This window comes from Cryptomeria japonica, chromosome 6 (assembly GCF_030272615.1).
Source record: "Cryptomeria japonica chromosome 6, Sugi_1.0, whole genome shotgun sequence".
In the NCBI taxonomy this organism is placed as follows: domain Eukaryota; kingdom Viridiplantae; phylum Streptophyta; class Pinopsida; order Cupressales; family Cupressaceae; genus Cryptomeria; species Cryptomeria japonica.
Window position 1 is genome coordinate 6,217,495 of NC_081410.1, and position 15,444 is coordinate 6,232,938.

At 35.1% G+C, this 15,444-nt stretch overlaps 1 protein-coding gene across 2 annotated transcripts in view; it reads left to right on the top strand.

Annotated features, from left to right (window-relative positions):
• Positions 1-10,211: 10,211 nt before the first annotated feature.
• Positions 10,212-15,444, top strand: part of LOC131077567 (protein NUCLEAR FUSION DEFECTIVE 6, mitochondrial) — a 29,761-nt gene continuing 24,528 nt past the window's right edge. For both annotated transcript variants that reach the window (XM_058015095.2, XM_058015096.2), the window contains exons 1-2: positions 10,212-10,429; positions 11,321-11,433. In XM_058015095.2, coding sequence (XP_057871078.2) covers positions 10,254-10,429; positions 11,321-11,433 — 289 coding nt within the window. In that variant the 5' untranslated portion in view covers positions 10,212-10,253. The remainder of the gene's footprint in view (positions 10,430-11,320; positions 11,434-15,444) is intronic.

Sequence of the window (15,444 nt, forward strand, 5' to 3'; positions counted from 1 at the left end):
TTTTGTTGTGTTTTTTGTTCTCATTGCAATTGTTTGTGTTACATGGTATAAAAGTTTAACAATAACATCTTCTAGGTCCAATCATTTCAAGGGTTTCCATATTTTAACTTTATAATAATCAACTCTCGATCTCTTATTAGTAAGGGTTTCTATCAGTTAATCTCCACTAGTTCATAACAATTGATATTAGAAATCATTAATGTGATTTTTTTCTTCTTCGGTAATCAAATTTGCATCTTAAGGGTTAATTAAAACACCCCAGTAACTATTCTCATCTATTAGTCAAAACAAGCCAAGCGTCTCACTTAAAACATGCTTTCAATATTACAAATGATGAATTCTAGTCAAGAACAAAGTGTAAAAGTTGTCCATGTGTGTGTAGAGGTTTTAGGTTATCTAGTGACCTTATAGTCAAGCATGACTAAAGCAGGTTCTTAAGAAAATATGAAAAAAAACTAAGTCATGTTGTTATCAATGCAAAATTCAATATTTGTGTTTATGATTGTAGTTTGGCATGCCTTTAATTGGTCATGGAAATTTTTCTATCTTGAATGCAATTGCGCATGAGAAATAAATATATAAAATAGTGTTTGTAGGCGAAGTATTTGTAACTTCTTGGCTTCAGGGATTTTGACGTGAGCCTATGTTGATAGAAAAGTATAAATACATCCTCATGAGTTAGTTTAAAAATAAAAATAAAAAATTATTTGTGATTGAAAATTTTTTATCCACAAAGTTGTCTTAGCTACTCGATATGGGAGCATGAGCCTTAGGTTGAACCTCTTCGACTAAGAGCTAAGGATTGAGGGGTTCATTCCACCAAATTTGCCTCGGGCAAGATCCCAACCTCGTCCCTTGTGATGTAGGAGTCTTGTACTCAAGTAGACTTGATCCCTGGTGGGCTCTTTAAAAACCTTTCAAAGTCCTCATTGGCTAATGTCATTAACTTTTTGGAAAAGAGTTGACATAGGTATGTGTGACAGAAGAAAGGCATGGAAACATAAATAAAAGAGGAATGGGTGGTTGCACATTGTGCATGTATGCATGCTATATTTCAAAGTGTTACAAACACGAAAGGCAGCAAAAAGAGCATACTAGTCACATCAAAATAAGAGAAAAGGTAAACCAATGAGAAATTTGTTCCCTTTTTAGACTTAGATGAGCTACATTTTTATTGTGAGACCATGCTTATAGCTTGAGAGCATGATGGAGCAAGTATGAAAGTATATAATACAAACATGGTGTAGCAAATGTATTCTCATCAAACAAAACAAGCAATTTCTAAGAGAAGGAATTAAGTAATATTATAAATGAAATTATAATTAAAGTTTGTTCGTAATAATATCAATCAAGGGACATTTGACGAGGCATGTCTTTTTGATGAAAATTCTATTCAAGAGAGGTCAAGCAAAGAGGAGGCATATTGATCATGCATTCTATTTTATGATTTCTACTCCCCATTGGAGTTTCGGGCTTTGGACTTCGGTTAAATTAACTTGAAGATGAAAATCCTCTAGGTTTAGAATTGGAAGACCAAAAAAAAAATTCCTCGGAGTGATTTCATACATGAATGGCCATTATGCTAAACTATTGAAATCTCATATTGATGTTAAAATTACATGTTGAAGGGGTGTTGTGACAAGTTTGTTACTATGATTTGCATATAAGGAGTGTGTTAACAACTAGGTATCATCCCTCATACAAATTGGTGTGATTAGAGCATGAAAATGGTTTCCTTATTATCACTGGTTGCTATTGATACAATGTATCATAAATGTAGCGATGAAAAGAGTTTCATACAACTAATCATTAGGTTCCACATATATAAATTACATTATTTCCACAATAGTGCTACAAGTTGGGGCATAACTTTTATATGTGGTGGATCCATGTAGTATATGTAGCTCTTTAATTGTTATTATAACAACAATTCGAGTTTGGGTTATGGTGCACAATTTGTGGCAACTTCATTATTGTTCTAGACACAAGCTTCCAATTTGGGCAAGGAATTTAAGGGATATTCGTATTCAAGTGCAATACTTCATATTTATACTATCACTACCAATTGTGGAAGTTATAATTCATGTTTGTAGTCCATTGAATGATTAAGGGTCTAAACAAGTCAAAGCTTTCATGGTGGACTCAATAATTGTCTCATAATACTCCAAACAAAAATTAATGACCGTGGTAGATTTATTTTATAATCCAACAATTCAAATGACATACATTCAACCGCAACAGAGTTGTCTGCTCAATGATTTGTGCTAATCATTATATGTAAATCAAATAATATAAAATGTTTCATCCATGATATTACGATGATATCAAATTGGATCTTGTTAGCTTATGAGATTGCCTTCTTATGTAGTCAAATAGTAGAGCCAAGAGGTATCATTAAAGAGAACTTATAAAAACTCGAAATCTATTTCCTAAGAGCAAAGAAATAGAAACTCCTTTTGAATTGAACATAGAAGTAAATATGGAAAGAGAGAAGAAAGATTTAAAAGATCCTACATATTATTTTGAAAGGAAGTTTGATCATATGTTATATATTTGGGCTAAATATTATATATGATGCATAGAAACTAGGAAACATATAATAATGCATCAAAGTCCAACAATCAAAATAGTGAGGCAAGTTCTTCTTGAGACAATAATAGAGCAATAATAAGTATAAAAGTCATACATAGAGAACCATGTTTGGGTCTATTGATAGACTTACTCATCCTACTTTCATTTAGAGGAAAGACAAATTTCCTGTGGGGGAAACACAAATTTCATTGCAAGATGATATTATTGTTTGTTATATAGAGTATAGAAATCTCCCTTTAGAAATGCAAGAAGCAATGCTTCTCACTAATTACATGACTATGAAAAAGTTAGAAATACACAAAGAATTGAACCTAGATCTCAACGAAGAAATGACTAGCAACAAGTTTTGAGAAAGTTAACACTATCTACAATTGATGGTTCTAATAAATGTATAACTCATGCATGGGTGCAAAATTTAGGCACATCTCTATTTTTGAAACCTATGATTGAGGATGATGTCATCATTCACCAACACTTGGAAGGCACAACACACAAATGGTGGTACCATGGGTTGGTTACCCAAAGTCATAGATTGATTGACATAAATGATGAATTTTGTAAAAGGTTGATCAAAAGGTTTGATAGAGAAGATCTTGAAGTTCATTTTAGAGATTTGGCCCAATTGAAACAAAAGGGAACAATAGAGAGATATGTGAAGGATTTCCAAAAATGATCTAAATTGAACCTTTCAAGGCTTTGATTAAAGCAAGTGAAACTTCCTTATAGAAACAATTAATAAAGTGCATTAATAAAATAACAAGTGATTAAGGTTGTACATAGGATTCTTCCTTTGATTAGGTTGTACAAGTGATAAAAAACAAGTGTAATTCCTTTTATTAAGATTGTACACAAAACTCTTCCTTATGTGAAACTTCCTTTGATTGGTCTAAAGATGAAGTCTTTAAGTGAAATTTATACTTAGGAACTATAGTCTTTGGTCTAGTGCTCTTAAAAACACAATAGATCAAATGCTTTGATTACACTTGTTTTGAAGTGGTGATGTGATTGCTAGAGTAATTATGCATTCTTTTTGGGAAGAAATATATCAAGTTTGTGGCAACAATTCACATATAAGAAGCACACCAACAGTTGGGTACTGTTAGCTATATAAATCATTGTCACTAGAGAATATAAATACTTTCCTTATGATCATTTTTTTTCTATTGATACATTACATCATAGATGCAATAATGAAAAGAGTTTTATACATCTAACTACTAGGTTTCACATATATACATTACATCATTATTTCTAGGGTGGTGTTGCAAATTGGGACATAACTTAATATATGATGGATCCATATGGTATATGTAACTATTGTACTATTTCCATAACACATAGGGTTGCATTATGGGCAATGCCCTTTAAAATCACTATCATACCAAAGGCATTGATCATTGTGATAACTTCATTATTGCTCCAGACTTGTGCTTCCAATTCGGGGATGAGTTTCAAGGTATATTTGTATTCAATTGCAATGTTTCATATTCTTCTAGTGCCGCCAAGTATAGAAGATATAATTCAAGTCTTTAGTTCATTATATGATTAAGTGTCTAAATAAGTCAAAGGATTCATGGTGGAACTAATAATTATCTCATTATACTCCAAAGAGATTTTTTAGTGATTGTGTGGTAGGTTTATTTTAGAATCTAGCAATTCAAAAGACATACATTCAACCCTACTAGAGTTGTATAATCAATGATTTTGTGCTAATCATTATATGTGATGCAAGAGCATCCAAGGTATAAGAGCAATCCTACATCACCTACAAAATATTTATTTTTTAATTTTTGTATGGTTTGATGAATAATTTTCAACGAGGGATAAAAACAATAAGGTTTCTATTATTAGGAAGTTTGAATTTGAGCATGTATGGACCTATAAATTTACCCATAGATTTGAAATTGCAAAAATAGCTTATGGTTAAAATTTTAACCAAAGATCATTTGTAGATAATGAAATATTGAAGTTTCAAAGTTCAAAAATTATATAAAAAATAATCAACTTGAATTTTAGACATTTAAATGATTTAGAGCACTCTAATATCTTTGGTTTAAAAAAAATTGGGCTCAATCAGGGGCCTAGATTAAAAGTTATGGCTTCAAAAAATTGACATATTTTAGGGAGTGGGTAGTTACAAATTCAAATTATGCTAAAGGCACCAAAATTGATTAAAGACATACTTCTGGCATACTACAAGAGCATCTTCGAAGTTACACTTCCTAGGCATGGGAGGTCAATCTTTATAAAGTATGGCATTCATGAGCCTAATTTGCCATAATAAATAATCAAATGTTGAAATCATCATTGTAATTGGGAAATCATATAAAATTATTTTTATATTTAAGTGATACTTAGTCGTTTTGAAGATTTTCATAGTTGATTTTTCTAGTGTTAAGTTTTTAATAAAGCTATAATGACATGACAATGAGATCCATGTTCTTTAGGTCATGGAAGTGGAAAGTGTGTTAGCATTCTAACCAAATGTTGTATAATAAGAAATTATAGGTATTCAAGCTATTACTATAACATATGAAATTTATGTGCATTCCAAATGATTGTCCATGTTTCTCTACTCTGAGCACCTCTATGACTTCAAGATTTCAAAAATCAACCATTTTGTTTAGGTACATGACCAAAAGATTATGAGTATCATTATTGATTCATCAAGAATTATGACTGTTGATGTATCCAACCAAGATCAACAATATACAAAAACAAATAACCTTCACAAACAAGAGAGTAGCAACACAAAGAGATGTTATTCCACTCCATATCGACTACAATGAAAATGAGATATGATCTACATGAGATGATTTATAATGTATAAAACACCTTGATAAATAGGCAAGGTGTGATGAGGTATGAGAAAATCCCCTATAACAAATATTAAATGTGTGATGCACAATTTTAAATGCTAAGTGACTAAAAGTATGAGGTGAACATGACCCCCTTATAAGTAAGTTCTAGAATGACACCTAGGATATAAGGACACTTAACTTATGACCTAAGTAAACTTAACATGTGAATAATTTTCCACTAATGACTAGATGTGAACTAATGCCATTCACACTAACACCTCTCCTTAAGTGCAACTTAGGGAGATGAAATTATTATGCAAATGATGTAAAAAATGCAAGATACAAAATGATCTTGACAACAAGGCCATGCTAGGCACCCATGCACAAATACAATGCAATACAATCTCTCACAAACAGAAAAAAGGAGAAAAAACTAGTAGGAGAAAATGTTTCTCCAAAAGAGAAAAAATGAAGGACTAAGAAGCGTCCAAAATAATGTCCCAAAAAACAAGAGGAACATGAAGAACATCACTAGAGAACAAAGAAATTGTAGCCAACTGTTAAAAGAAAATTGATATGGTGTTGTAACTAAAGAAAACAACTATGTCTCTAGAAGTATAATCATTGATTTGGTTTGATGACCTCACAATAATATAGCCTTATGAGCATAGTGTCATTTCCTACATAACTAGAGCTACCATACATTGGCTACAACCTACATGTATGACATTCCTGTCTAGTATGTAAACTTGGATCACAGTGAACCAACAATTTAGACAGTGGCAACCTACACTACTTTGGGAAAATAATTCATCACCTAGTACTTCGAGAGTCATATGTCCACCCATTTCATTGCTCTATTTGGTAAACTGGCCATTAAATTCTATTCCCATACCTTTCCCACAAGGTTAAATATTAGAATAACTATCTAGGTTATTCCCATCCACGGATTATCCTAACCCAGAGATTAACCAATCAGTCATTCCTACCTATTAAGGATACATATCATAGCATAGCACTATCCTAGCTATTACACACACATATACGTAATTCTAATCATAAGAATTATCAAGCTTTTATCAACTCAAGATTGCATATCCTATAAGTAACTCAATTTGAAACATTGCTTTTAATCAAGCTTATGCAACATCATAACCTATATATAACATAACTCAAAAATGTTGGGAAAAATGGTGTCTCAACCTTGCATTTATGCGAGGTTACTATTTATAGTAAGTTTTCATTTGAGCACGAAATGGTGCGAAACTCTCCCTGAAGCTTCTGGTTGGCTAGATAAGCATTCCGGTAAAGTTGCGTCGCAAGGTCACAGCTAGTTTTGAAGATATTAAAGTTTTCGTCTTGGAGGGGTGCGATAAAATGTTTAAACTTAATTTTGGGGACTTTAGAGGCTCCCAAATGCCCTGAAAAGTGGCCGTAACCGGTGCAGCGGGTTACGAGGTGATAGAGCACTTCGCGAGCTTTCCGGCGCTTCAAACGGTTCGTCAATCGGACACCCGGTTCTCAAGTTATGGCCTCTGGAAGTTTGTACTCCTGAAATAGGAAAAATAATTTGTATCGGATACATAAATGAGCTGTAAAAGGGAGCGACACGTGTTGATGTGTGCTTTAACATGTCATAGGGCATCTAGAAGGGAGATTAGGTCGGCTACACCTTATTGGGTGGTTTTAGCCCATGGTTTTGTAATACCGTTTGACAGTTTCTTGTATTGTATCTCCTATTTATGAGGTGTGTGAGATAGAGGTTGTGTGTAAAAGTCTTATGGCTATTGAGTTGCCTCTGAATCTCTGATTAGTGGTACTCCTGCGAAGAGCTTGCTCTGCAAGTATGTTGTAATCTATTTTGATTGTTGAATAAAATATTGAGTTGCTTTTGGAGTGTGGGGTTTTTCTCCTGAAAGGGTTTTCCCCACGTAAATCACTGTGTTGTGGTATGAATGCTATTATATCTATTTCTATTTTTTGTAACTGTTGTAACGATCTGAAAAAGTTTTGCATTACCCTCCTCTCAAGGTTAGTGTAGGAAGTTGTTTCCGCTACTTAACTTCCTTACAAGTGGTATCAGAGCCTGATCACCTTTGGTTTCAATTGTGGGCAGTTGGGTTTTTTGAACTAATCCAGATTTGAGTGGGAGCTTGTGCAGAAGACACTTTTTGATCTTGTTGCAGGAATATTCAGATGGCGAGTTCGTCAGGGAGAATAGAGGTGGAGAAATTTAATGGAAGTAATTTTGAGATGTGGAAGTTGAAGATGGAAGATCTGCTAATAGATCGAGATCTTTGGGATGCTGTTGATGCGAATGTCCAAAGGCCCTCAGATCCTACTGCGGCAGCTCAGTATGATGTTATGGACCGAAAAGCCAAGGGTCTAATCAGACTGTGCCTGGCAGACTCTGTTCTAATCAATGTCCATGAAGAAAACTCTGCAAAGAAGCTATGGACTAAGCTTGGTGAGATGTATCAAGTGAAATCTTTATTAAATCAAATTTTCTTAAGAAAGAAATTGTATTCCTTGAAGATGGAAGAGGGTGGACGAATTGTAGACCACCTGGAAGCATTCAATATGTTGGTGGCTCAATTAGTATCCGTCGGTGTTAAGATGGACGAGGAGGAGAAATGTCAGATCTTGCTTTGCTCTTTGCCTGATTCGTGGGATTCTCTTGTTATGGCTATCGGTAGTACTTCTATTGTTTTGAAATCTGAAGACGTGGTGGGTGCCCTACTCGGTGAAGAGATGCGAAGGAAGGTATCCATCAGTTCAAAGGAAGCCCTAACCGTTCGTGGAAGACCTAAGGAGAAAGGCAAGAAGAATGAGAAGCGCAACAAGTCCAAATCCAAAGGGAGATCGAAATCTCCTGGAAAGTCCAAAGTCATTTGCTGGAATTGCGGTAAACCGGGTCACATCCGTAAGGACTGCAAAGAAGAAAAGAAGAAGAAGAAGAAAAAAAAGTTCGATTCTGATTCCGAGTCCGACAAGGAAGATGGCGATGCATTTATTGCGGCTTTGGCGACTCATGTAGGTAATGATGCTTGGCTAATTGACTCAGGTGCATCTTTTCATATGACTTCCAATAGAGATTGGTTTTCTGAATATGAAGGATTTAATGGAGGTAAGGTGTACTTGGGTGATGATTCACCTCTAGACATTGTTGGTCGAGGTAAAGTTAGAATCAGGTTTTCTGATGGTAGAATAAAAAGGATTAATGGTGTGCTACATATCCCTGGATTAAAACGAAACCTGTTATCTGTGAGCAAACTGATAGATGCGGGTGTGCAAGTAGTCTTTTCTGAAGCAGGATGTAAGATGATTAAGGGTGCTATGATAGTTGCTAGAGGTGTCAGGTTTGGCACTTTGTATAAGCTTGAAGCATACACTGTTGAGTGTAATAGCACTTCTGTAAAAAGTAAATCTGCGGATACTTCACTGGAAGATTTGAAGGTTTCACCTTCAGCAGATGGAAATGGTTTTTGGGTACCTAAGGGTGCTCTTTCGTCTGAAGCAAAGTTACCTGCAGAGAAGACTATTTATGAGGTGTGTGAGATAGAGTTTGTGTGTAAGAGTCTTATGGCTATTGAGTTGCCTCTGAATCTCTGATTAGTGGTACTCCTGCGAAGAGCTTGCTCTGCAAGTATGTTGTAATCTGTTTTGATTGCTGAATAAAATATTGAGCTGCTTTTGGAGTGTGGGGTTTTTCTCCTGAAAGGGTTTTCCCCACGTAAATCACTGTGTTGTGGTATGAATGCTATTATATCTATTTCTATTTTCTGTAACTGTTGTAACGATCTGAAAAAGTTTTGCATTACCCTCCTCTCAAGGTTAGTGTAGGAAGTTGTTTCCGCTACTTAACTTCCTTACAAAAAAGAGTAGGTAGAATCCTCATGCCTATATTATAACTTCCACACAAATATTAATTGCTTTCCACAAACGTGTTGGCTTCACAACTTATCCACTAGCAAACTCTCAATGATAACAACTATCCTATTCTCTCTCTATATGTGAACTATTCTCTTTCTCTCACCAATGAAGATCAAGAAGACTATGACCAATAAGAAAATAAATGGGATTATGAAAACACGATGACAAGATGGGTGATGTGAGAGATGATCTAATATATATCAAGAGATGAGATATGCTCCTTTATTTATACATAAGTTCAAGAGACTTAATGCTATAATTAAGCTCTTTAATTTGCGACAACTCTCTTTCTCATCAAAATGATCCCTATATGCATAAGCTTTACCTTCTACATGCAAAATTGAATCTTGTATGTGTTTTTAAATCTAGGTTGTTATTATGGATTGATAGAAACCTACAAATTGGGAATGCATCACATTAGTTGGTTGTACCTATGTCTAAAGTGGGGTAGTGTCTAGGGATACCATTGAGGAAGGAGTAGTATTTATTTTATGAAATCTCTGAACATGTTAATTTGATAGAGATAAGCAAGCATTAAAGATAATAGGCAAGGATGCAATATGCCTAAAATGATTATTCAAGTGAATAATGCATTTGGGATGTTATGTGGTGTTCTCATGCGAATGTTCCTCAAAAGTGTATCTTCGATGAATTTGAGATACATTAGAACATGTCTTTTTTAATAACACACTAGCATACAATAATTTAGACTTTAGTGAGAGTTATGCACCCACAAATATAATTCAAGATAATAAATAATAGAGATTATAAATTAAGTTAAGACTTTTAAAATATGTAAAAATAAAATAAATCTAATAAAAAATTATTTACCAACTTTTACACAAAAATACACCAAATTATACACTAGTCGTAAGATAAAAACACTACACCAAGCTAACCAGTTATAAATTCCTGAGCAGGAAAAGAATGGCTAATCTGTCAAGGTCTGCAATGGGTTGTTTGAGAAGTATTGGTGGCAACCTCAAAACACAAGCTCAAGTAAGAACATCAGCAAAATCATCAGCTCCCTTAAGAAGCAGCCCATCCCTATTTTCATTTTCTATTCGTACCGACAACCCTCGTCGATTATTCTCTATCACCAGGTTTAAAATAATTGACTTGACTAGCCTCCTCCTCATTTCATTGCATTTCTTCTTCTTCTTCTTCTAGAGATTTCATCGCATAGCTGAAATGTATAGTTTGCTTCCATGTGGCTGTTCACAATGCTTTGCTGTGTATGAGTTTTTTGGAATTAATTGAAGAATATTTAAATTCTTTAAATTGTGGGTTGTTCAAATTTAATTTTTCAGATTAAATTGGTGTTTAGGATCTATTGAAGTGTATGTGCACAAGATGGAATGACTTTTAACAGTTTAAGTTAAATCGATCTTTAGGATCTATAAAAATATATCTTCTTTTTTAAAGTTTATCCTAAATACTGGTTGAAGGTATGATTGTGCTTAACAAGTTATGGGCTTCAATCATTTTAATGGTGGATTTTAACCTGGGTCATGCTTTTACAAATTTTCCCATTACCATTGTACAGCAATCCCTTGGACCTGTCCGTCCGTCCATTCTTGTATTTGATTGTAAACGTTCATCTTCTCTTGATTGCTTCAAGAGTAACAAAGCATTGATATCATCCGGATAAAAATTGAGATAGCTCTTAACATCTTAGGTTAAATTGGTCTGTAGGGCCTCCTCAAATAGATCTAGTTGTTTACATTCTTGTTGCTATGTGTGTCAGTTCTCGATTGCTTCACATAATAAATAAACGCTTTTATCTATATACAAATGAGAGGAGATGGCTTTTAACATCTTTAAGCTAAATTGGACTGCAGGACATAGTCAGTTATATCTATTTATTTACTTATTTGTTGCTATGTGTGTTGTTTTTAAAGAATTTCTCCAGGGAACTTAAGATTTAATGTATATTAGTTTGTGATCGGAGATATCCTTTTAGTCGCATCTAACTTCATTTTATATAATGGCAGGTTACCTGTAGAATTGGGGTGCTGCATAGAGTCTTTAATTCCATTACATAGTGCAGTTGCAAGTGCTCGACTGACATCTCGGCTTTCTATCAATTCTCGATCGCTGTCTCAGGGTACCCTCTGTCGAACTTCTCCAGATCGGTAGTTTTTATTTTGTGAGTTTGTAATCCCAGCCCCCACTTCCCATATTTTTAACCTTTTGTCCGAAGTTTTTTTTATTAGGTAACTCGTAACACATATCCTGCTTTCAGATAAGAACACCTTTCAGCTTATAAGTCATGTGTGAAGGGGCTTTTTTTGCTTGAAAATTTGCATTAGACTTTGCAGTCTGATCCAGTTAGTCCATTGTGGGCTTCCATTAACATGGCTGCTCTGGAGCATTCCCATGGAATTTAAACCTGGGTCAGCGTCATGGCAATTGCTTCTACCTTACCTCAAGGCCAACTTTTATTCCTTATCTAGACTGGACAATCTTATCCAAATTTGTATCCCTTGATAACCATAGCCAATTTTTAATTTCATTTTTCTAAATGCAAATAATCAGAGTATACACAAAACATTATACACAGTATTATACAGAGTAAGTCAATGGTGCCCATAGGAAAGAGTTCAAAGTCAATTTAATGCGCAATAACATCCCTGCTTAAGTTTGATTGGCCTTTGAAGAACAAAATGAATTGGTCATCCTCCCTTGAAGATAGCTTTTGAAACTCAAGTCAATCCTGGAGACTAATGAATGTGTGTATGAATACTTTTTGCATCTTCTGTACATAGAGAGACTGAACCTTTGTTCTTGTTCTTTCAGCACAATGAGCAATTTGACCACTTTGGGCAATATAGTGCGTTTTTCATAATCAGACAGGAGTGATGATGTGATTGCTAAGTGTGCTGCTAAAGCAATATTTGCTAGTCAGGCTTAAGGAGTGTTGATGCAACTGCAAAACATGCTACCAATACTATGATTGCTGATTAGGCAGAAAGGGGGCTGAAATGACTGCAAAGTGCGTTGTTGATGTAGGTGATTGAATCTGATCAGGCACAAGTAGTGGTTAAGCAATTTCAAACCATGCTTCTGATGCTATATTTACGAATTGGACACAAGGAGCAATGATGTGATTATGAAGTATGCTGCTGATGCAGGAGACTGAATTTTATTAGGCACAAGTGTTGGCGACATGACTGCAAAGCATGTTACTGATGCATTGACTGCTAAGCAGACAAAAGAGGCAGTGGCACAATTGCAAAGCATGTTTCTAATGTAGATCAATAAAGTTGAAACCTCGGTTCATTAGGCACAAGTAGTGGTGACACTGTTAAGCGTGTTGCTGATGCTATGGTTGCTGATCAGGCACAACGAGTGGTTACACTACTGCAAAGCATGCTACTGATATGGGCGATTGAAGCTGATTAGGAGCAAGGATCTTTGTGAAAGCTTCCTTCATCTTAAGACATGTAAAAAACATAGAAGAATGCTCCAAAGGCATTAGAGTGCATATTAATTTGTAGATCTTTGAACAAGCTTTGTTACACTTAAAGAATGGGTGCAATCAAGTCCATGTGCAAATATTACACCTTCAGAAGGTGTAATATTAATATGAAGCACAAGCAATGATAGGTATCCCCAAGATCTATATTTGACAAACGCATGAGCTGTGAATTGGAAACATGACTAGGAAATTGACAAAGAGGTTAGAAATGCTTCTTGATCTATCAATTGATGTTGCTGGAAATGGCTGGAAGGAGGATTCTAGAGCTTGCTGGACTGTTAAGAAGAATCTGAAAAATGTCAGACGATAGTGTTTGATCCTTAGGCACTTGTGCCTAACCTCCAGGCACTGGTGACCTTGTCAAGTGCTTGTATCTTTAACTCCAACTTTGTGAGGTTGCTCACTCTAATTCAAGGTATTATGACTCGAGTAGAATCCTGACATTCATTTTCAGTACTAAGATATGAATGTCTGAAAGTCTGAAAAGGGTAAAAAGAGGGTTAGTGTAGGAGATTGCCTCAGTCAATCCCCGTGATGACATATTTCAACCTCCACTTATAGAAATTAAATTAAGGAGTGTGCAAACCCTAACTGATAGTGTTGGTGGTGTATGCAAGAATTTGTGGCTATGAGAAAAATCCTAGGAGGATGACTAATCTGTGGTGGTGCATGCAAGTGCAATGGATAAGGATGGGAAGATGGCAGTCTCTTATGTGCCAAGGGTGTTGTGCAAGGAATATTTTGAAGGTAGTTATGCAGCAATGGAGGGAGGAGAATGAGAATTGCAGAGGTTAGGATTTGAGATAGTGGAGGGAAAATTAAGGGTGGGAACATAAGGATATGGGTCAAGGTAATGTGAGAGGAGCTTGCGAACCTAATAAAAGAAATGGTTCACTGGTAACTCCAAGTTATAGTGGAAGAGGGAGAGTTGTAGAATCTAAGAATTGAAGTGATATTGCAAAAGATTGAGTGGAGAGTTGCAAATTAAAACCATGAATAGAGCCAAGTAGAATCAAGAGTAGAGAGCTTGGAAATGAATGAGAATGAGCAACTATACATTAGGAAAATGCAGCAAAGATGGTTAGGTTTAGGGTTTTACCATTGGTGGGAGCCAAATTTTGAATTTCAAAATTGGATAGGAGTGCCCATGGGTACTTGTGTCCAATAGTGAATGAAGGCTACAACTTCTAGGGAAAGGTCTATGGTAGTAGGATGAGTCTGGAACTGTATGTGGGGCACACCAGAAATAGTTTACAAGCTGAAGAAATGGGCTAAATGTTTTATAAACGTGAAAAAGGGACACCAAAATAAATGGAGAGATGTAAGGTGAAAAGTGCAAACTATGAAATTTTTTACCTTACAAATATGTATTTAGACCAAAAATGGGTGGTTTTGAGTGATGGCACTATGTATTTTAATTTGTTTTGGTCACACTATCCCATGGGATTGTTGCTAAGAATTCCTCATACTATTTTTATGTCTTATCCATTTTTTATTCCAAATGAAATTTACTTTGAAGATGTTAGGGAAATAAAGTCTAACTAAAAACGTGTTACTTTGAGTTTTGTCATTTAATTATTGTGCCTAAGGAGTTACATATGGTTCTTGAAATGAATTGTCACTCTCATGATTAAGGAAAATGCATTATGCCAATCCTTACAATCTTTAGCTAGAACTAAGTTACTAGTTTGCCAAGGGAAAGCCTCGGGTCATAGTCTTGTTCGAACCCAATTCAAGATCTAGGTTAGTTCTCTATGGGTTTGGACAAGGTTCTGCCCAAAGATTGTGGGTTCGGCTGGGCGAACCCGTGAAGAATTTCGACCCCTAAAAACACCTAGTCATTGAATTTGCAAATTTTTTTCAAATTTTTATTTTTATTTTTTGAACTCCAAAAAGGGCCATTTGCCCCCCAATCCTAAAATGTGACATACAAAACATCCGAAAGGCAAAGGCAAACTCATTTTTCATATTGTGAATGAAAACACAAAAACATTTTCCTCCATTGCTGAACTTATTTTCTTGCTTGCCATTGCACAAATAGAGTTGAAGATTGATTGTTGAACGCTCCAAGCTGGTTGTTGTGTTATTCCTACGCGTTTACAAGTGTTCATTTGTTGTCAAGGATTACAGAGGATATTTCTTCAAATAGGTAGTTTTTTTTCCTACATTATTTTTTTACAACCGAACTCTTGTTTTCTTTGAATTTTTTGGTTTGTTTTCATTCTTCTAGGTGTTGAAGTATGTAGTGGCGAGAGATATATTCCTTGAGAGGCCGATGCTTATTAAGAATCACCACTCACTTTAAATAATGTTTATTTAATTATTAAGAGGACATGTCTCTTAAGGTTGACTCAAGGAGGAGTCACCTCTATTAAAGAGACGTCTCTCTTCACATTTGAATAGTCGCCTCTATTGGAGGCCAACTATTCAAGAAGGGGCACGATCCACATATTTATACATAAGGTTGGCTCATTCACTTGCATCGAATACACATATATTCTTCAGTTCACTTCATACACTCATACACAGCAGTTCGAATTCTTGTTCAAGGAGATTAATACTTGCTCTTGTTAATAAAGAGGTGCTCTTATAATAGTTGCAGATCGATTTGGTAATTGGTCTCATCATTGACCTTGT